Source organism: Jaculus jaculus, chromosome 5 (assembly GCF_020740685.1).
Source record: "Jaculus jaculus isolate mJacJac1 chromosome 5, mJacJac1.mat.Y.cur, whole genome shotgun sequence".
Lineage (NCBI taxonomy): Eukaryota > Metazoa > Chordata > Mammalia > Rodentia > Dipodidae > Jaculus > Jaculus jaculus.
The window spans coordinates 14,565,284-14,589,020 of record NC_059106.1 but is presented as its reverse complement, the minus strand read 5'-3'; the positions used below and the strand labels follow the sequence as shown (position 1 = coordinate 14,589,020).

General features: G+C 38.4%; 1 protein-coding gene across 8 annotated transcripts in view; it reads left to right on the top strand.

Annotated features, from left to right (window-relative positions):
* The window catches only part of Znf438 (zinc finger protein 438), a 125,656-nt gene that overhangs the window by 82,263 nt on the left and 19,656 nt on the right, over positions 1 to 23,737 (top strand). For 6 of the 8 annotated variants that reach the window (XM_045150570.1, XM_045150573.1, XM_045150574.1 and 3 more), the window contains 2 exons: positions 2,506 to 2,619; positions 16,363 to 16,454. In XM_045150570.1, coding sequence (XP_045006505.1) covers positions 16,394 to 16,454 — 61 coding nt within the window. In that variant the 5' untranslated portion in view covers positions 2,506 to 2,619; positions 16,363 to 16,393. Of the gene's footprint in view, positions 1 to 2,505; positions 2,620 to 3,874; positions 4,100 to 16,362; positions 16,455 to 23,737 lie in introns of all 8 variants that reach the window. The other 2 variants (XM_045150576.1, XM_045150577.1) reach the window with 2 other exon arrangements.

The following is a 23,737-nucleotide window of genomic DNA, read 5'->3' as shown; positions in this document are numbered from 1 at the left end:
CTATGACCCAATTTTGTTTGTAAAACCTCTTAAGAAATATAAGGAAAAAAACTTGTTATACTAATCAGTTAAACTAATTAGCAAGGTTGACAGATACAAGATCAGCATAAATGCCAATTGCAGTGATACACACTGGCAGTGAACAATCTGAAAGTGATACTGATAAAAGAATTTCAGTTATGGTAGCATCAAAAAAATCTCTAGAGTAACAAAAGAAGCTCAAGAACAGAGTGTTGAAGTTTAAGTGCAAGGCCTTAGATGGAAAACAGAGGTTCAGTTGAGGGGGAGTATGGGAGGGGAGACAAAGAAGGGTGGTAGGAGGGAATTCTGATAGGCAGTGTGTATATATGGATAATTTCAATAAAAAGCTGTTTTTTAAAACACTTTCATTTTATTTTTTGTTATATTTTTAGTTTTTACTTATTAGAGAGGAAGAGTCAGAGAGTGGGTACGTCAGGGCCTTCAGCCTCTGCAAACAAACTCCAAACACATGTGCCACTTTGTGCCTCTGGCTTATGTGGGTCCTGAGGAGTCAGACCTGGTTCCCTTGGCTTTACACACGGGCCCCTTAACCACTAAGCCATCTCTCCGGCCCAAAAATTTGTTTTAAAGTGCGAGAGTTGTATACTAAATGCTAAAGAAGAAATTGTGGTGAGAGATTAAAGAACTAAGTAAAGGCAAAGCCCCTGGGCCGTGGAGCTTGGCAGTGTAACATTAAGAGCCGTAAGTAGACTGCACATTCAGTGACGTCTGTGGAAGGCACCGCTGTCTCATTCCTCACACTACTGCAGCCTAGTTTTACAATCAGCTTTTGGAAGTGAATGTGTTGGCAGGCTCTTTCTAAACTGGAGGTTTTCTCTCAGTATATACATTGCAGTGAACTACTTTAAGTAATAGGGATGCTTGTTTTCCATTGAAAAATACCTCTTACCAAGCTATCACACTTAATATAGAATTATGCAACTTACTGATTAGCAGATAACATTTTGAAAAAGTAAAAATTTGAGAAAATTTGGCATACAGATATTTTGTTATTTGCCAAATATTTTTTATTCACTTTTGTTCTGGTAACAACCCCAGTATCTTATGATGTCCTTGGCTCTGTGTGTTTAATAGCATCTGTCATTTAAGTTTCCTCATATTGATGTGAGAATGAAAGTAAATTCTGAAGTAATTTTCTGGCATGTTACAACCTTCCAGTAAGAACTGCCCAGAATGCATTCATTTTTAGCGACTTCTTATTTCCTTGTCCAGCCAAAATCCTAAAATGTCAAGTTTTCAATAATGTTTGTATTCTGTCATTATGTGGACGTGCTTTATTTAATTTCTAAAAGCCACATTAGTGACTTAACATTGCACTGAAACAAATTTTAGTTTCTACCCTAATCTTTTTATATAGACATCTGAAGAGTTCCTTATTCTGCATATGGTTAGATTGGAAAGAACATATACCCAACTAGTGGGCAAACCAAAACAGTGTACAAAGGGTCGCTGTCAGTTAATTATCCTTCAGCCATCCTAAGCATGGCTTCTTCCTGGCAGCGAGTGTTTTGTTGCTAGACCATCAGTAATAAACAAACATTATCAACCTGTGAACGCTTTTATATACAGCAAGGCAGTAAGGAAGTTGAAGGTAGGAGAGCCAAGAGTCGTTTAGAGGAAGCAGTGCTTACTTTCCCTTTGCCACCTCCTCCTGGGGAATTTTCGCCAACATATGTTCTCATGAGCCAGCCTCGCAGGGAGAGGTAGGGGTCTTGTCCTCACTTTTCTATGAGAATGAATGCTGAAGCTGATTGTCATTGATGAGTGTTAACTGTATCACTGTCCCTGTGTTTGTACTCTTGGGCATTTTAATTGCTGAGGACTGTAAAAGTGTTTGTCATTTGAAATGGAAATTGTACAAGAACAGATTGTCAGCCTGTCCTCAAGCTTCATCTGCACACTTCCTGCCCACTTGAGCTTAGCTAATGCACTTAACCTGTCCATGTTACCTTATCTACGAAATAAGGAACATGGAATGCTTAGCCATGTTTGTGCTGAAATGAGGTGAAGAAGCACAAGCTTCAAATGCTTAGAATCCAGTGTGGAACAGTAATTTCAGCACAAGTGTTCGTTTCTGCATTGTTGTTAGTGCACTTGCAGAGCAAGTCCCACCTGAAAATGCAGAGCTTCATTCCATTGCTGCCCTTGTGAGAGTGGTTTCCTGTGGTGGTTAGTAGCTTTGGGTAGAATGAAAGGCAAGGTGACATGGCTAAAAAGATGTATAAGCCAGGTGTACATATTTAGCTACCTGTTTTTCACAGTGTTAACAAACTTTGGCTCACAGGCCACATTGTGCCTGGTTTGGCGTGGCCTGTAAGCACAGAATGATTTGTTTTTTATTTTCTAAATTGTTGAAAAAGATAAAGTACAATAGTTTGAGATGCGAGGAAATGATAAAAGTCAGTTCCAGTGTTCAGAAAGAAAGCTTTGTGGGAATTTTGTCATTTGCATTGTCTATTACAGGTTCTGTGCCACAGCAGCAGGATGGAGTAGTGACGGACACTCCAGGGACACAAAGCCGAAAATAGTACCTCTTTGACCCTTAGAGAAGTTTTCTCGGAAGGGGTTACTGACTGTGTGAGTAGAATAAACTCATGATTTTAGCGATGCTATTTTTTTAATTCTTTTGTTCATTTTTATTTATTTATTTGAGTGTGACACAGAGAGAAAGAGACACAGAGAGAGAGAGAGAGAAAGAGAGAGAGAGAGAGAGAGAGAAAGAGAGAGAGAAAGAGAGAGAGAGAGAATGGACGCACCAGGGCTTCCAGCCACTGCTAACGAACTCCAGATGTGTGCGCCCCCTTGTGCATCTAGCTAACGTGGGTCCTGGGGAATCGAGCCTTGAACCGGGGTCCTTAGGCTTCACAGGCAAGCACTTAACCACTAAGCCATCTCTCTAGCCCTCGCTATGCTATTTAACCAAAGATGAGCACTGCCTAAAAAAGCATGTGACTTTAATTAGTTACCTTTGTAGACAGAAAACTTGTTTTAATTTGATTTGATTTTTAGGAAAAGTAATTTTCCATTTGGTTAAAATTCTCTTAAAACTAGAATACAAGCTCATGAGTAGACTAAATATAACTCTAGGGGATTGTGTGAATACAAACATTGCCCCAAACTACACATTCTTACTAACAGTATTAAGTTTGACTCTGGCTGGAGAGATGGTTAGTGGATGAAGTGATTACCATGCAAACATGAGGTGTGGAGTAAATAGAAATGCCTGGTGGGCATTACAGCCCCCCACTAATCCCTGTGCTTCCTATAGCAAGCTGGCTACCTGGAATAGCTAAATCAGAGAGTTTGAAAGTGAGATAACACTGCCCCAGTAAGTAAAGTGGAAGATGAGTGTGTAAAGCACCTGATGTCAACCTTTGGCATGCACGTACACCCACCCACACACACTATTTGAGTCCTCTTCCAGATCACCAAGAACAAGGGCTGAATGTGTGTGTGTGCACACGCGTGTGTGCACGTGTTGTTTAAGGATATTTACTACTACACGATTCCTTGTACTGTGTTTTTAAAAATATACTGTACTTGGACGAACCAGTTAATTATTTTTTGAAAACTTTTATTCTGTGACTCAGAGCCTGATACTTATAAGGAAACCAAAACTGAAAGCTTTTGGCAATTGTGCTTAGAGAACATTCTCTAATTTTGTCACATGAGTCAGTCATTTAAGCAATTATCCTTTGCTTCTGTCCTTGTGCTGTTTATAACTACTGTTTTTAACTATGTGGATTATTTTGTTTGGTTGATTGAACACATCTTATTTATTAGGTATTTTGTCCTTGACTATGTCTAAAACTTTATATCTCCTTTTATTTAGATTGATATCTTTAAAGTTGATTCATCAAATATAATTGAAAGATGCCTCTCCAAGGGTCTGGGGCTAATGGGGTCAAGACAGATGTATACCCTACCCTTGTAGGGTCTTGAATCTTTTGGGGAAGACAGACATTAAATTAAATTAATATCAGTATGATCTGTATTAGAAGAGGAGATCTAAAATGTGCAAAGGGAACATAGGAAAACAGGATTTCAGCTAACTTGGGTAAGTCATAATATCAGTTTATTTAGAATTTTATTTTACGTTTGAGTTTGGTGATGCCATTTTATTTAGTCTGTTAGTAATTAAAATTATTTTCAATTTAGAAAATGTATAGAAACAAGAATTTTAAAAATTTGCTTATACTGTCATTCCTGTTGCTATAGATACAATCTACTAAGCTTCTGTGTTAAATGGCTGATGACTTTATATTCCCAGAAAGTTATTTATTGAGTATAATGCTCACTGTGAAGTGGAAATGAGGAAAACACAAAGTAAAAATAAAATGATCTCATTTAATTTAATTAGTACTTAAAAATCAAAATAAGTACCTGCCCTTGAACACAAATGTGCTTTAAGATAGATTCTAGCTAGAAAGTTTCCTCCTCTTCTAGAATGCTTATAATTTTTAGGATAACACATTTGATTATATAGTAAGATATATATGGCTATATGTCACTTAACAACAGGGAAATGTAGAGCAAACATATCTTGACTACATAGCCTACTACACATCTAGGTCATGCAATACTCTGTTGTTCTTAAGCTTCAAACCCATACAGCATGTTACTCTGCGGGCTGGGCATTTGTAATGCAAGGCTATTTGTTTCTAAATTGAGAAAGGTACCATGTAAATAAAAAAAATGGCACACCTTTGTTGGGCACAGCCATGATGGAGCTTAGAGGACTGGAAGTTGCGAGTGAGTTGGTGAGAAAGTGGGGAGTGTGAGAAGGCTTTTTGCATATCTGTCTTCTGTTAAACTATAAATCTTGTACACTCTGAATATTACTTAGTTTATTTCTTCAATAATAAATTAACTTGAGCTTACTGTAATGTTTTAACTTTATAAACATGATTTTGTATACTTTTAAGGTCATTTGTAATAACTTGGTTCAAAATACAGATAATATAGTTAAGTAAACATATTTAAAATTGTATTTTATTAGCCTTTTTCTGTTAAATTTTTTACTTATGCTGTTTTTGTTAAAAACTAAGACAAACACACACATTAACCTAGACCAACACAGATATTACTGTCTTCCACCTCTGCAGCTTGTCCTGCTATAAGATCTTCAAGGACAAAAGCAAGTATGGAGCTGTTGCCTCCTACGATAACAATACTTTCTTTTAGAAATAACAAATATCATATACTGAACATAATTGTAGTTTTACATGACTTGAGTGAGTGCTTTTACCCCAGCATGACCACAAGTATGTGAATACTGTCTTGTGCTAGGCTATTCCTGGGTGATAGGGATTTTTAGTTCCCTTGTGAACATGGGATCTTGGTAGTTAATCTTCATTGTCAACTTGATTGGACCTTAGATGTTATTAAAGCACATTTGTAGACAGGCATGAATTTCCAGAGATAGTTAGCTCAGGAGGGCACTGACCTAATGAATGGGTTAATTTATGATGGATTCATGGTATGATGGCATTATTTGGAAGTGGTGGAAGGTAGGAGAGCCTACCTGGAGGAACTAGGTCACTGAGGGCTTGTCCTTGGCTATTACATCTTGCTCTGGCCCTTATTGCATTCTCTTTCTCAACTTTCTGGATGCCGAGTTGTGAACTGCCCTGCTCCACCATGCCCTCCCCACGATAATGGACTGAAATCTTTGAAGCCATGAGCCAAACAGAGCCTAACTCCTTGAAGTTGTTGCTGTCAGGTGACAGCAATAGAAAACCTAACCAGCACAGAACCACTGCTCCCTCTGGTTTTTGCAGGTCAAATGTTATGCAATGATTATATATCTTACATGCTTAAATTTAGGTAGCTGGTTTTTATATTAGTACAGGATATTTATATATAAATTCTCCACAGCAAAAGCAGACGCACTGCCAATACTAGTTCCAGAGTTAACCACTGTTGCTGATGTGGCGTTTCTCCATAAGAATAAAACTACTTATCTTAAAGTCTAACTGTATTAAATATAACTACTATTCTATACCTTTCATTCTTTCATAGGCCTCTTTCCCTGGAAAATCACTGATTTTTCCTTGCTGTTCTTATGTTTGAGAATGCTAAGTTGTATCTCTCTACAGTAGAACATCTGAAAGATTTTCACAGCGCTTAAGGCGTGAGAGCGCAGGGTGTAGAGTGTGTAGCTGACGTTCACTGTCCTTCTGTAACATGCTCCCAGTCCTCCCTTCTCAGAGGCTCCTGCCCTTTTTCTTATTTCTGCCTTTTGCAATCATCCTTTCATAACTCCAGTCATTCATAAGAAAACCAATGTTAAATGAGTGAATACATAGTACAACTAACTGATTGTGTAGTCATGACATGTAAGCTTATATATCAAAATAAGGAAGATTGCTATTGGTCGTATTTTAGTTTCTGATTCCATGCTATGTGATCATTGGACAGTACTGTCTTTGTCAGCGTTTCAGATCCTTAAAGTGAGCCCCACAAGTCCCTGGGCTTCCCAGAGCACTTCCTGTCGCTCCGTCACTCATGTCTGCTTGTCTTGGTGAGGGTGTTGTCTGGGTAGAGCCCAGCCTTGGGGAACACAGCAATCAGTGCAGTGGCCTCACTTCTTTAATACCCAAGACAAGTTAAGAGGTAGCATCAAGTTTCTGTGATGGAATATTTTTGTTGGACTGTCTTCATCTGAAACCATTTGGGTTAACTTAACTCTCTCTGAGAGTGTCAGAGCCTGGTGTATAAGGGCTCACAGGAGTGAGTATAGGTTCGTGGGGGTGCCAAAGAATCTGCTAGAACCCATCTAGGGTGGAGATGCTACTCACTAAAATTCTTTATCTCTAATACTGGGTCTTCTCACTAATCATGTTAACAAGAAAATCTCAGCTCTTCTGGTAAGATCACCAAAAAACATGGGGTGATGCATGCTAAAGAGACAGAAAGAAAAGAACCAAATCCAGTTGTGTCATCTATGAATAGGCAAGCCCAGAACTATCCTAGGCTAGTATTTCCTGCTTATAGTCATTACTCTGTACAAAATGCTTTCCTGAAAAAAATGTGTAGAAGGGACTGGAGAGATAGCTTAACAGTTAAGGTGTTTACCTGTGAAACCTAAGAACCCAGGTTCTATTCTCCAGTACCCGTGTAAGCCAGATGCACAGGTACTCAGGTGACATGCATCTGGCTTATGTGAGTCCTGGCACAGACAAGCATATGCATCTGGAGTTTGTTCACAGTGGGAAGAGGCCCTGGAGCCCCCATTCTTTCTCTCTCTCTCTTCACTCTCCCTCTTTTTGTCTCTCGCTTTCAAAATAAATAAGTAAGAATAAGTAGAACAACAGCAACTCAGTGAAAATAGACATTTGCTCTATCAGAAGTTCTCCCAGTGTCAGCAGCAAGTGAGCTCAAAATACATACCTGCATGCATGACTGTGTTCATTGTCTTGAACAGTTTGTCTGTGCTCATGAAAAGATGCCTCAGGTTGGGGAGATGCTCAGTGGATCAAGCGCTGCCATCTAACTCTTGAATACCTGACTTCACAAGCCCAGACCCCACTCAAAAAGCCAGAAGCTACAGTCAGTTCAAGTGTATTCCTGCGTACCTGTGCGCATGCACACACACACACACACACACACACACACACACACACACACCCCAAATAAATAAAAAATTTTAAACTCTCATTTCCAAAGAAACGATATACAATTCCTTACTACTTTATTCTTTTGAAGATAGATAGATAGATAGTCGGTCTAAATGCTGCATATTTTGTAAATATTTTAATTTTCTGTTTGGTTTGAATTACTGGTATAGAGACATCCTCCATTGACCAAAAAAAAAAAAAAAAAGAAAAGATAAACAACATAAAATAGGTTGGAAAGTATCAGCACATGTGGCCAAGTATGACACATGTGACTATTAAGTCAGTGTTCTACCTAGTGAAGCTTCAAGTTTTTATTTCTTTTTTATTATTATTATTTTTGTTTTTTCGAGGTAGGCTCTCACTCTAGCCCAGGCTGACTTGGAATTCCCTATGGACTCTCAGGATGACCTCGAACTCATGGTGATCCTCCTGCCTCTGCCTCCTGAGTGCTGGGATTAAGGCATGTGCCACCACACCCGGCTTCAAGTTTTTATTTCTTAAAGGAAGCTTTATAACAAATATAGCAACCTTCTGTAAGATGCATCCAGGAATATGAAGTTCATCACAGTAAAATTTCCACTTAATTCTTAGGGAGTGAAAATTTGGGCTTTTGTGTGATTATTTGTACTCCTGTTTTACTCCAAGCAGTATGTAATAGTATTATGATAACTACCCTCATTAATTTCAGAGTTACTTTCCTTCCCAAAGGGCAGTAATTTTTATTTTTAATGCATATTTAAAGCATGACATGACAGTGAATTTAATGTCATGCCCTTTAGAGCCTATTCATGGCTTTTTTTCTTGTTGTACCCTGAAGAACTTGGGGAGTCATCTATTATCTTAGACATTTGAACAAGCAAGAAATGGAAAGATGGCTGGTTTCTAAAGCTTGGCAAACCGTGGTCTCTTTAAGACTTAGACAAAACACACGGAGAATTCCACAGGAGAGCATCCCTGTCCACCAGCACACTGAGAGATGGTGTTAGAACTCTAGAATTCAGTGTTTACTAGGGCTTCTTGTCTGTAGGTAAGAAAACTGAAAACTCCCATCTTAATTCTAGAGGACTAAAAGAGTCAAGAACTATTTGTTTAAAGACAGGAGCCTGCTATCTTAGCTCGCTCAAGTTGTCCTCAAACTTACAATCCTTTGGCTACAGCCTCCTAAGCATTGGGATTACAGGTGTGTACCACCATTCAAGGCAAGATTAGGACTTTCCTTAACTTGTAACTTTTGGAGGTTTTTCTTACTTTGCAGTACTATAACTTGAACCCAGGGCCTTAAGCATGCCAGGAAAGTGCTTTGCAAGTGAGTCATTTTCCCATACTGACATTTACTTACACTTATGTAAAATAATTTTATGTTATTCCAGGAGTGGCTTAGGCCTAACAGCAGGTTATCTGTATAATTCAAAGAAAATATATTTAGTCATTAATCTGTTTATTTAAGTTATGGAAAAGTATATTAGTAATCAAAACAATAAGTCTTTGAATCATATTTTAAATTTAAATATTAAACTAATTTTTTTCTTATAAGAAAAGCTAAAACATAGGAAAGAGGGAAAAAGTATAGCTATGCAGGAAGGAATAACATCTAAGTAGTATAAAAGGGAGGGATAGAGAGAAGGATATAGGAAGGAAAGGATTCACATACACAGACAAGAGGAAATCCCAGAAAAAATATTTAGAATTGAAATGTACAAGCTCCAAATCAGAAGTGCACACTATGCATTTGGCAAATTGATGAAAATATGCTGAAATACTTGATCACAAAATTTCAAAGTATTATTTCAAAAAAAAAAAAAACCTGAAAGTGTGGAACTTTCATATGTTGTGCTTTAAAATCAAAAGGCTCAGGATCACAATAGAATCAAAAATGGAAGAAGCTCTGTCAGAGCAACAGCTGCCCAGGCAGCTTAATAGTATTATCTTATTGTCTAAAGAAGAGCCAAGCACAGTGGTCATGCTGTAAACCCAACACTAGGGCATAGAGACAGGAGGATCATGAGGTCAAGATCAGCCTGGAACAAGCTGTTCCTTTCTCAAGAACCCAAGGTTAAGGAGGTAGCTCACTGGGAGAGTGCTGACCTATCACATACAAGGCCCTGGGCTCACTCCTCAGCCATGAGACATGTGTGCACATGCGTCCTCAGATCTGTTGTAAGACACCAAAGACCTATAACCTTTTTTTCCTACCTCCATTTTTCTTTCTTTTTTCAAGGTAGTATCTCACTCTAGCTCAGGCTGATCTGGAATTCACTATGAGTCTTAGGGTAGCCTTGAATTCATGGCAATCCTCCTATCTCTGCCTACCGTGTGCTGGGATTAAAGGCATGCACCACCATGCCTGGCTCTTATTTCTATTTTTCTATTTTCATATTTCACATTTTCCTGGCCAAATTTATTATGACATTTATTTGAATGATGGTATGTCTATCTGGGGATACATTTCATGTTTATTCCCTAAGAAATAATGTCCTGGAAATATCATCTAGATGACAGCTACACTGCAATTTTGTGATCAGTGCCCACTTAAACACATAAGAGCATGCACTTGCCACGTGACCTCACAACATGGACTCAAGTCACCAAGCATGGAACAAATAAATGATTGCCTTTTCTCCCTTAGGGCTTTTGCTTACATTGATTTTTAAGAACCTTGGCAGGTAAGAATAAAAAACATGGCAAAGCCTGTCCGGGACTTCCTCAGTCAGGAGCGATGGGTGATTTTTATTCTATCATCTTTAAGATGTCACTTTCTCAAGTCACCAATTCACCTAATTTTCATTTTAACCAAAATGAAAACTTATTATGATAGATTTTTGCCATAACTGATGGTAATCACTTGAGTTCTTTAATTTTTGTCCCTTTCTAATTTTTATTTCTAAGATACTTTCTAGCAAATCAAGTTAAGAAAAGTCCAAGGTACATATAATATTCACAGAATCCTATCTATTATGAAGGAAACAGTGGCTGCTAGGAATATACCATGGTACCTGGAACAAAAATGGACATTGGCTTCCCTTGTATGAAGCCTGAAGAATAATTGTTGGGTTTTCTGTGCTTAGTTAGTGCCTCTTTTCTTTTCCTCTAATATTTTCATAGGAACTATGAACTAGTCAATTAAGAAGACTGAACATTGCAATGTGTTTATTAGGCTGTCTTTAAGTGTTATTTGCACTAATTATAGTATATTCATTTGTCATAATTACAATAGAATTCTTGTACAAACATGGCAAAGCCTGTCAGGGACTTCCTCAGTCAGGAGCGATGGATAATTTTTATTCTATCACCTTTAAGCTGACACTTTCTTAAGTCACCAATTCTCCTAATTTTCATTTTAACCAGTTCTCCTTAACTGTCATATATAAACTATAATTAAAAGAAATCGCCAAAATACAACAGACTCTTAAGTTTTCTGTATTATATATCAAGGTAGTGGCAATATAGTTAAAATTATTTAGGTGAACTTGAGTATCCAAAACAATTGTGAGTAAAAAAAGGATAAAACCATAGTGTATGATCTGACTCCAAACTAGACTACAAAACTTGAATCAAAAATGAGTCAGGATGGATTGAAGACTTAAATAGAAGATAAGAACTTACTAAAAGAAAACATAGGGGAAATTTGGGGGATTTAGGAATGAGTAACCATTTTTTGGACAGGACTCCAAAGACAAAGAAATTAAGAATGCAGGGGAATCAGTTACATGAAATAACAGTAAAGGAAATGATCACTGGAATAAAGAGGCAGCTGACGTAATGGAAAAAAATATTTGCAAACTATATGGCAAAGGGTTTAAATCCCAGAATAAATATGGAATTCTGAAAGCTGGCACACAAACAGAAAATCTGAGTAGAGAGCGACAGTAGACTCACACAGACATTTTTCTCAAAAGTTATAAAAATGGCAAATAGATTTATGAACAATACTGAATATCATTAAATCATCAGAGGAATGTCAGTCAAAGCCACAATTAGACATCATCTCACTCCAGTAAGACTAGATGTTACTTAAAAGACAAAAGGTAACTGTTGGCAAGTGTTGTAGTTACCTTTGTGTTGCTGGAACAAAACAGCCAACCAAAAGCAGCTGATGGTAGAGAAGGGCTTATTTCAGCTGTACAGTCTCCAGGCGAAGCCCCCTCTTGGTATGAAGCAGCAAGTGAGTGAACTAGCTAGCACTGGAAGCTGGACTACTAACCTCAAAGTCAACTCTCAGTGACTCGCCTCCTCCAACACGACTCTCATTTTTCAAATTGCTGCCAGCGGGAAATTGAGTGTGAGGCTTAATCACAAACACGTGAAGCTGTGGGGGGACCCTTTATTCAACTAGCAAGGAAGGATGTACAGAAAGAGAACCCTTGTACCTATTAGTAGGAATATAAATTAATGTAGCCATTATAGAAGACACTATGGAAGTCCCCAAAACTATAAAAATAGAACTATCATAACTAGGCATACATGCAAAGCAAATAAGATGAAAGCGTTGAGGAGACATCAGCACTCCTGTGCTGGCTGCAGCAGTATCACAGAAGCCAAAACGAGGAGTCAGACTAATAACCATCACCTGATGAATGCAGAAAGAAAATGTGGTCCATGAATACAAGTCAGCCATCAAGAGAATGAAATACTGTCACATGTGACAACGTGGATAGAACTGGACATCTTTATGCTAAGTGAATTAAGTCAGGTGCAGAAGGACAAATATCACATGGCCTTACCAGGTAGAATACAAAAAAGTTGTTTTAATAGTTAAATGTGGAATGGTGGTTATGGTGACCTGAGGTTGGGAAGAGCCTGGAGAAACTTATGGAAAACTGAATACTAATGGGAGTAAAAAGCTCTGGTGTGCTTTGTAAAGTAGGGTGACTAGTGTGTACCTGTGGTCACAATGCTTGATGAAAGGATATGGAACAGTTTCACCATGAAGTGAAGTGAACTCCATGTCAACCTGGGCTACAGTGAGACCCTACCTTGAAAACGCAATAACAAAAGATATAATTGATTCACAATTAGTTGCACATGTTTATAAAATGTAATGTGATAAATTTTGATATGTATGTACAGCCTTGAGAGCTTAAACACAGTCAAGAGCCTTCATCCCTGAGGATAGGCAGGTGTTTCTCACACCCACTTAGCTGTTCCTTCCAATTCCTTGCCCCCCCATCCCAGTCAACCACAGTCTGTTCTCTGTCCCTGCAGTTAGCATTTTCTAAACTTCTATATGAGTTGAATCATGGTATTTGGGGGGACCTGGTTTCTTGCTTTTTTTCCCCATCCCCCTATTGTTTTGAAACAGGATCTCATTATGAAGCCCTGACTAGCACCTCACCCCGTATTGTTTTGTTTTTTGTTTTTTTTAATTCTTCATTTTTCTCTCTTTCTCTCTCTCTCTCCTAGCTTTGTTTTTTCCTGAAACATGGATGGTCTATCTATGTAGCTGAGACTGATGTGGAACTCTCTGTGCAGCTCATGCTGCCTTTGAACTTTTGATCCTCCTGCCTCTGCCTCCCACATGGTTGGATATCAGTGGCTCCTTTCAGCTAACAGTGTTTCTGCAGATTCTTTATAGCTGCACAGTGCATTAATGGACTATCCCTTAAAAGGCTGGGTGTTGTTCCCTATGTGTCCCTATGTCCCCCTTTTGGTGAGCAACTAGGTTATTCCTGGTTTGGAGTGACTATAGTTAAAAAGCCACTGTGAGCATTCTTTGAATGAACTGGTCTTTGTATGAGCACATGTTTTTCTCTTGGGTCAGTTGGAAAGGATTAAGTTGATCCTACATTAGGTGTATTTTTATCTGTGGAAAACATACCAAACTTAAAAAAAAAAAATTAAAGGTAACTATCATATTATCAAAAGCACTATGTAAGGCTTTCTATTTCTTCTACATTCCTGTCAACACTGTAGGTATTTTGTGTTTTTATTTAAACTATCATCCATTCTGATAGATATGTAGTATAATAACATTGTGGCTTTAATGATTTGTATTTCCTTAATAACTAATGTTGGTGAGTGCTATTCATGTCCTTATTTGTAAGATACAATTTTTTTGGCAAAGTGTACATTCAGAATGTGTAAAGTAGATTGTTTTCTTATGGCTCTATTATGAGTGATGTTTATTTTTGGTAGAATTTGTTCACTATAGATGTTATCTTTTACCTTTTCATGAATTTTAACCTGTATATGTACTGTAATTTGATCATGTTCCCATCCCAGTATGTCTTTTGTTTCCTCTTCCTCACCCCCACTCCACTGAGGACTCTCCTCTTTCTGTGCACTCCTGCCTTTGTTTTATTGGCCCACTTCTTTTGTCCTCTTCATCCTCTTTGTCAAAATGTTGATTGGCCAAAAAGCTGGACATGGTTGCGCACAGCTTTAATCCCAGAACTCAGGAGGTAGAGGTAGGAGGATCACCAAAAGTTCAAGGCCACCCTGAGACTATGTAGTGAATTCCAGGTCAAACTGGACTAGAGTGAAACCCTACTTCAAAAAATATATATATTGATTGGCCCAGCACAGTGTAGGTCTTATGGGGGTATTACTAGCCACTGTGGGATCATGAATGCACCATTTGGTTCATGTCAGGAGAAAAGTACCACAAAGTACTCCCTATCACACTGAGGCTCTTAAAGATTCTTTCTATTCCCTCTTCTACAGTGTTCCTCAGCCTTGGAGGGTGTCGTAGATACCTCAATTAGTGTTGACTTTTCAATAGCCTGTTATCTTCTTTGATGAGTTTTGAGTCTCCTCAATGTCTACTGCCATCTCTATCAAGAAGCTGCTCTGGAAAGTGTGATAGAGTTGACTCATCTAGTGCTAGGCTCAGAGTTTTCTCATTTTCTTGATAAGTCTTAGATCTCTCTGGTATTTCCCACCATCTGATAAAAGAACATTCTGTACTAAAAAATGGAATAAAAATAATCAAAAAGCATAAACATATGTATTTAGGAAGACTTTTGATGGTCATAACATCTTCATTTAACCAAAGAACAGTGGTAGTTTACCTCAAGGATCTGTGACCTTCTAGACCATAGGCTTTGGACTTGGTTCTCAGTTCCAGGTATGAGTTCTCTCCCATGGAACCAGCCTCATTTCCCATCAGAGAGCAGACAGTTTCCACTATTGTACCCATGGGTACATCTTGCCTGGCTAGTTGATTTTGTAGGTTGCAGGATGCATGGCCTATTCAGACTGTATCCAGATGTTCATTCTTCCCCAAAATCTCTAATAGCATTTTCTAGCACCGTGACAGGTAGTTGCCAGGGAGCTGGCTTCCATCTCAGTACCAGCTCAATTTCTCAAAGTAGCCTGTGATATCTCCAGCAATGGGGTCTTACCATCTAGTTCTGGTAGGGAACCAAGTGTTTTGACAATGGCTTGCATTGTTTTCTTGATTGGGAGATTTTTAATTACTTCTTCAATTTCTTGTTATATCTCCATCTCTTCTGGGTTTAACTTTGCTAGATTGTACATGTCAAGAAATTCATCCATTTTGTCCACTTTTTCCAGTTAAGTAAAATATATATATATTTGAAATATGTCCTTATTACTCTCTAAGTTTTATTGATATCTATTGTAATATCTCCTTTTTTCATCTGTTTCATCAATTTTATACTGTTTTCTTCATTTGTAATTCATTGATTTCTGCCCCAATCTTGAATATTTTTACCCAATACTTTATTTTTAGATTTTAAAAATTCATTTTATTTGATTTATTTGCAAGCAGAGAGAGAGAGAGAGAGAGAGAGAGAGGAGATAGACAGAGGGAGAATGGGATGGGTACACCAGAGCCTCTAGACACTGCAAATGGACTCCAGACGCATGTGCCCCCTTGTGCATCTGGCTTAGGTACTAGGGAGTCAAACTTGGGTCCTTTTTGGCTTCACAGGCAGGTGCCTTAATTGCTAAGCCATCTCCCCAGATGAAGATTTTAATAATGCTGTTTTATAAGATTATGTTAAAGGATATATATGATACAATACATATGTCTAGAGCTGTTTTATAAACAACTCTTCACAGTAGTTAATTATGATTACTTCAGTATTCTGACATCTATATCAGTTCTGAGTAATTTTTGCTTATTTTCAATAGTATTGATTACATTATCTAGCTTAGTATACTTGCTAATTTTTTAGTAGATGTCAGACATTATAACTTTTACTTTTTTGGGTGATGGGCTTTTTTTTGAAATTCTATAATTGTATTTGAGCTTTGTTCTGATATATAGCTAACATGTTTGGAAATCATTTGTTCTCTCTATATCTTGATTTATAATTGTGTGAAACCAGCAAAATACTACAACTAGAATCATAGGAGCATATTGGGATTATGTCACCCTTGGAGATCATAATGTATATTTTAGTATATATTAGTTATTTATTCCTAAATAGAATATATGATATTCAGTTATCAGATAGGCCTTTCTCAGGGAATCTTAACTTTATCTTCCACATGACTATGATAGCAGGGCACCTCACACAATGTGTCCTTGCATTCCCTCTCCAAGTCCAATCAATCAATATTCAGTAAAATTCTGTCTGTAAAAAATGAGAAGAAAACATGGATACCAATTACTAATTGCTCAGCCCATTTCTTTTATGACCTATTTAGTTACAAACACAAAATGTTTTATATTGTACTATGTACATAATATATTATCTCAATCATTTTTCAATTGTTTGTTATTGGTTATTTTCAGGAAACTTACTGTTCAAGGCACATACATCATAATGCAGAGTTCATCAGTTCTACCACAAGATCAAATGAAGAAAGACCACACTACAGAAGATGGTATGTGCATGTTACAGCAAAATGATTTAACTGATACATTTGGTGTATCTGTCCTCCACTTATAATGGGACTTTTTTCCTATAATTAAAAACTAAAAGTGTGATTATCTATGAAAGTTCATTTCCTTCAGTAAATTAATCAAGTGAATATAGATTCCTAAGTTGTTGGGACATTTTAAGTATATGCCCCCTTTCCTGGGATGAGAGGCCTTCAATAGTAGGGCATTCTTGGTCCATATGTAACTCCAAAGTCCAGACCACCATCTGGCAGTTGGCTGGAGTTAATAGATGTCAGTGGAATTATGGAGTGTGGCTTTATTAAAGCAAAATGACACAGATATCTCAGTCAGTAGAATATATTTGTGCATTTTATGTACACTCTCACATATATGCATACTTATGTACATGTTAGGACACACATGAGTAAAGAGGATGTTTACATGTATTTTTACCTGTTTTTTATTATATCCATTTAAAAAGAAACAGATAAAAATTCCCTTCCATGCAGTGTATAAAAAATAAGGATGATTTTTGTGAGACAAGATCTTCCTGTGTTGCCTATGCTGGCCTTAAACTCAGTTTCCTCCCACTTGGCCCTCCTAGATGGGACTGCAGGAGTGCACTGCCACACTTGTGCGCTAGCATGGTTTCTGTCTTCAAAAGTTACTGCTGGGGCTTTCAGAACAGTTTGATTCCTTTCTTAATAAGGAATAAATGAATTGTACCCACTGTAAAGGGCATGCTCTACGCTATAGAAGAAATACAAATCTTTCCTTTGCCCCATGGAAATGAGAAAAGATGTTATCTTTAATGGTATAAAATAGAGTCTTCTCAGTATAGTCTACAGCTTTTAGTGAAAGGAGGGAAATTCCTGTGAAAATTCTTAAATGGAACAAACACTGCTCGCTCTGCTCATAAAAGGGTAGTCTCTTAACTCTTATGAAGCATGGTCGCTGGGTTTGTAGTTCAGTCCTGCCACGTAATTATGTAACATTAGATGTAACGTGTAACATTATTGTCCTTAACTATAAATCTATGAAATGAGGCAGTAAGTCCCACCATATGAGATGTGTTGCCACTAAAGGAGTGACTCTGACTGCAGAGTTGGCACTTGTAAAATGAGGGTAACTGTCACTCCTTATCATAGTCATTAACATCTGGGCTTCCTCCCTCTTTGGAGTGTCATCAGTGTGGTAAGTAGATAACTCCCTTGTGCTTGGGATGCCTTCTTCCCTTAGGAGGCCAAGCATGATCTTGGGAGACCCACAGCAAGTAAGTAGAGAGCATCGTGTCATCCAGGCATTGTTCCAAAGAGAGAATAGTCCTCCTTGAGAGTCACCCAAAATCTGATCCCTGAATAGTAGGGCAAGAAAGTCAATGGGAATGGGAGAAAGGGAGGGTAGCACGTCCTATGTAGGAATGAAATGAGTATTGTGAGGTGTGTGTCTTTTGGATGGGCAGTGGAATAACAGTACATGAAGAAGGAGAATAAAGACTCAGATCATAACTAGTATTCCCTCTTCATCATAGCGAGAAGAGAGGCGTAATGATTTGCAAGAAAGGCTAGTGGATCAGCCACGGGGAACGCTGCACTCTTTTCCTAGATACTTCCCCCCACGCTCCCACCCCACCCCCAGCCCTGCCGATGGGACCACAGACAAGTTATTTTGCCCCTCAGCCTTAGTTTCCTTACTGGAAAAGCCAGAATTGTAGGGCATTCCTTTTCAGTTCTAAGATGCCATAGGTCTTCGTGGTGAGACTCTAAACCATGAGCTGCTTAGCTGCTTCAGTCTAGGGGAATACAGCATGCCACTACTGCCCCTTGCTCTCCTCCCCTTGCCGTGTCTTTGGTCTCTGTGCTCCCTCTGGCTCCTGTGAACGTTTGCGACATGGCCCTTCAACGAGACACCTTGAGCCTCCTAGAAACCAGTATCACAACTCCTCATCAAGGTAGGACCCAAGATCCTAAAGTCCCTGCACTGGAACTTGACAGGGAAAGAGACAGTAGCTGACAGAGAACAATCAGGTGTGGCCATAGGATAATCACTTAACCACTACAACTTCTCATCCTTGTCTTTACTTAGGCCTCACAATAAGTCAGATATAGTTTTTATTTTAAAGGCTCAGGGAAATGACAGACCTATCACAGTCCAAGGCTTCCTGTTTGTCCCAGTGTCACAGAATAGACTTACAAAGATTTAAAAAACTGTCTGGGCAGTTTTCTTCTCTGATCAATGCTTCATTGAAATTTGAATGCATAAAGACATGTTAAATCAATATAGACAGAAGTTATGGGAAAATTCTGTGGTAAAGACAAGCAACATGTAGGAGAAGATGGGATCTGGGAATTGCTCAATTGCTCATTAAGTTCACTTATTCATCCAGTGCTTTCTGCATTTTATTTTAGCAAAGAAACTCATTCATTGTGTTTGTATTTCTGTCATTGAATATAGTCACTTACGTAACGTGAGAAATGTACTGGATACATGTCATTTATCAAGTAAGCACTGATTGATCAATGTAACAAACTGTTGATGATTATTTATAAATATAGGACGTTTAAATTTCAGACTTATAAACACATGCATACTTCAGTAAGTAATCAAGTGGGACCTCACTAACAGAGCACACTGTCCCCTCATAAAAGTTTGTATGGGACCACTCGGTTTAATCATTGTCAAGGTTAGTCTCACCAGGAAATATATCAGATGCTATGATGGTTGCAGAGGTAAATCAGACAAGGCCTGGGCTTTTAGGCAATACAAAAGTCTATTGATGGCTAGAGAGATGGCTTGGCAGTTAAGGCTCTTGTCTGCTAACCTAAGGACCCATATTCGACTCTCCAATTCTCACTTAAGCCAGATGTACACAGTGATGCATGCACAAGGTTGCACATATAAGCAAAATGCTACACACATCTGGAGATCGATTGCAGTAGCTAGAGGCCCTGGTGCACCAATTCTCTCTCTCTCACTCGCTCGCTTGCTTGCTCATTCTTACTCTCACTTTCACTCATAAATAAAAGAGCCAGTCTGTTGGTCTTGCCTCAAAAAAAAAAAAAAAAAAAAACAGCCAATGAGATAGCAGACTTGTATATAATTAACTAGATGAAAGTATGGATACTATATTAGAAGTGAGTATGATATGTTCAGAAACCTAGGTGAAGGGACAATTCATTAAGTTAGAAGTGTTGATGTCAGTCTAGAAACACAAGAGTAGTAATGATGTGCTCAGTATACTGACAGAAGCAAGCAACCATGTGTATTCAGTCCATGGATAAATATAAGGAAGTCACCACATGTGCTCAGTTCACTAATGACGTAAGGAAGTCACCACCTGTGCTCAGTTCACTAATGACATGTGGAAGTCACCACGTGTGCTCAGTTCACTAATGCACATAAGAAGTCACCACGTGTGCTCAGTTCAGTAATGACATAAGAAGTCACCATGTGTGCTCAGTTCAGTAATGACATAAGTCACCACGTGTGCTCAGTTCAGTACAAAGTAAGGAAGTCACCACGTGTGCTCAGTTCACTAATACACATACGAAGTCAACCACAGGGCATTTAGTGGGTTTAAGCTAGGTATAACTAGCCACATTATGTATAGAAACTAGTGAAAATTTTTAGCTGCTTCTAACTTCAGATAAGGATATTTAATATTATAATGTCACTTCAATGCTACATTTATACTATATTTTTATTGTGTGTGTGTTTATGTACACAAATAGGTACAAATGTACATATGGAAGCCAAAGGACAACCTCAAGTGTCTTTCTTCAGACGCTGTCTCTCACTGTCTCCGAACTCACCACGTAGGCTAGACTAGCTGGCCAGTGAGTCCCAAGGGAAACCCCTGCATTAGCTTCCCCAGCCCTGGGGTTACAAAAGTGTGCTTTCATGCCCAGTTTTATTTCGTGTGGGTTCTGGAGTTTGAGCTTAGGTCACTAAGCATGCAAGGTTAGCACTTTGCTGACTGACCTATTTCCCCGGCCCCATTGTATCTGAAATTCCCATCCTAGTGTAGTGTTGTCGGTTTCCTTCCTGGATAAGAACACTGGGTATGTGATCTCCAAAGTGACACACTCAGTAATCGTAAACACTCAGAAGGTTGATCCAGTCAGAGCTATACAGTGAGACTTACCTCAGGAAACTTTCTTTATATTTTTAGAGAGAGAAGCAGAACCTTCAGAAGTTTGTGAGACTAATCTTGTTAAGTTTCCTCTCTCATGCATTCAGAAGTTATGGATAGAACTGATGATTTTTCTATAATTTTGGTATTTCCTTAGAGCAAATTATAATAAGTGATAATTGTACTTTTTTAAAGGATGTGAAGTAACATAATAAAGCAACTATACTTGTAACCTGTACTTCAGCTTTGTTGAAGGAAAGACAAAACCACTAGTATTAAAGATGCCAATGTAGGGCTGGGGTTGTAGTTGGGAATATGTGCCTAGTATGCCTGAGGCCCTAGGTTTAATCTCCAGTACCAGGAGAGGGAGGGAACAAGGAAGGGAGGAAAAGGGGGAAGAAAAAGGAAAAGAAAGATGCAGATATTCTGTAAAGTCCCTAGGTACTCTGGCTTGGCCTCTAGTGAACCACTCTTGGGAACTGTGCAAAGAGGACCTTCTGAAAGCCTCCGGTCTCAACAAATCTCTTGTTTTATTCTGTTTGAAGATGCCTAATCCAATATGTATTGTTGCTTCACTAACACTGAACTCACAGACGCAGCCATGTAGCTGCTAACATCAAACACACACCTTGCCCATAAGGCACATCACAGGTTGCTCATGCTTAGGAACACTAGACAGCACTTTAGCACTCTGCTTGGGGAACACTCTATAAATAGTGAAATTGTCCCAAAACAAAACATACCCCCCTCCACAAAAGACAACTAGATGATGCTAAGCCCACCATAAAAAGACTTATTTTTAACAGGAGAGCTGTGACACAAAGATGGAGAGTATCCCCCCGCGGCTGACCTCAGGTACGGTGCCTGTCCGGTGCTAGGGTTTTCCCTGCTTGCATATATCTGTGAAGGACTGTGAAAATGTTATAGTCTCCAGAATTTACATTTTAAATGTTACAAAGTAGGCAAATTCACATACAGAATCTTTGAATAGTGAAAATTAATAGTATACGAAGATACCATGTTAAACTCTTTCCAAACAATAGAAATTCCAGATAATTTGTAGATAATGACTCTAAAAATAGGAAGATCTTAAACTTCAAGTTAATAAAGCAGTATACACATTATATGAAAGTAGCCTAGTAAAGCTTTAAAGGAAACTACTACTGGAAGTTCTCTGGCTCCTACCCACACGTAATACAAGTGGTAACAAGAAGACCACTGTAATTTGATGCTTTGCATTTACTGGTTAACACTGCTTTGTGACCTTGGTACTAGTGGAAAAAGTCGTTCTGTATGTATTACACCAAAATATGTTTCTAAATTCATGAAATTTATATGGAAAGATTTTGATCTTAACAGGTAGGGTAAATGGTGCTCTTGGACTTTTGGTTCCATTTTTTTACTGCAGATCAAGTACAGATCCACATGTGCAAGCTGGTTTTGGTTAACTTTTAATGTTGGCAATTGAGACTTTCTGATGTAATAACTTCTGCAAAATAGCACTGTGTATTATTAGCATGTCATGCTGTTGACACAAGTACAAATGAAAAACACACACATACACCTAGTGACACATCCTTGTACAACATAATAGAAATGACCTGGCTGGCCCAAAATTTATCAAGTAGACCATATATGGGAAGTCCTATCTTCTTTGTAAGTTTAGATTATGAGTACTCCTCTTGTCTGAAATAAACATATTTAAAAGCATGCTGGTGATAAGACACTGTTCCTTGGTGTATGTAAATGTCAATGTGGCTGTTCAGCAGCATAGTCTCTCAGAAATTCCAATTAGCCATGTAAAGATATTTCATAACATCACATCTCACTTTGTCAGAGTCCCTGCTGCCTTTATATCATTAACATAAATGCAGGTGCAAATAGCATTTATGTACTTTGATAGAAAGCAGTTGGAGACATTTCACTGTGGGACACAACACTTTGAGATTGTGTACATCTGTTCAATAATGTATCCAGCCCCAGTGACATGAACACACGGATGGAAACATCTGCCCCTGAGACCATTTGCCATCTAGCAGATGCTTGTGTCTTTATTTATACAGATGGTTGGTGTGGTGAGTTGAGCAGGGATAAAAGCCAAGCTCTTTGACAAGAGTATTAAGTTGTAATGCAAGCCAAGAATATACAGTAGACATTTTTGTTTTAGAAGTGCAATTACAATAGTGGTAAGAGTAGACATTTTTAAATCTGGTAATGCTTTAGATAGTCAACATGTTGTTTTTATCTTCACATTAATTGACATCAAAAGCCCAAAAATGTTTACAGAAATCTCAGCAACCACCTGGCATTAGGAAGCTCAGCTTACGTTGTGGTATAGGTTAGTCGCAGAGTGCTGGCCTAGCATGCTTAAGGTCATTAAGTTCAATCTTCATCAAGTGCAGGGGGTGAGGGGAGGGAAGGAATGATTGAGACAGACTTATTACTGTTTCTCTTTTATTAAAATTCTTTTGAATGAATTCTGGCCTTTTTGAATCAACTAAAAACAATGCTGTGTTTTTTATAAAGATTATATACCACTAAGAGAATCAAATCTTACAATGATGTTTCTTAAAATTAAGGGAAGATTCAATGTCATAAATTTGAAAATAATGTAGAGGGTATTCCATGAATATATGTTAAGTAGCAAGAAATGCTCAGTTTCACATGCCTACTTAGGGTATGTTAGTAAGATATTGGTGGGAAGTGGAATTAAATAATAGGTAAGCACACAGTCAGGTCCCTGACTGAATTGAATCTTAATGCTTCATAATGGCATTTAAGATTGAAGGAGAAAGGGAAAGAATGTAGGAGAAAGCTATAACTCTAGGCAGGAAATATGTACACCGCCTACAGAGCATGTTCTCATAGAGGCAGGAGACAGGGCTGCGGCTAGAGCAGGAGCTAGAGTTCAGGACTCCCCTGATGCTGTTGTGCTTTTTCTGTCTTTACGTTCAGCAGAAGCACAGGAGAAAGCAAGACAGTATGGTTGAAAAGAGTTAATAGTTCACTCATTTACCCATAGTACTATTGTGCAATAGCCAAACACTGACCTCAAAATACAGGTCCTGGCAGTGAGGGAAACAACCCCTTCTCCCCTTCCCCACGTTCTCCAGCTTACATTCCAGTGGGAAGAAAGAGGTGATGTATCAGTTT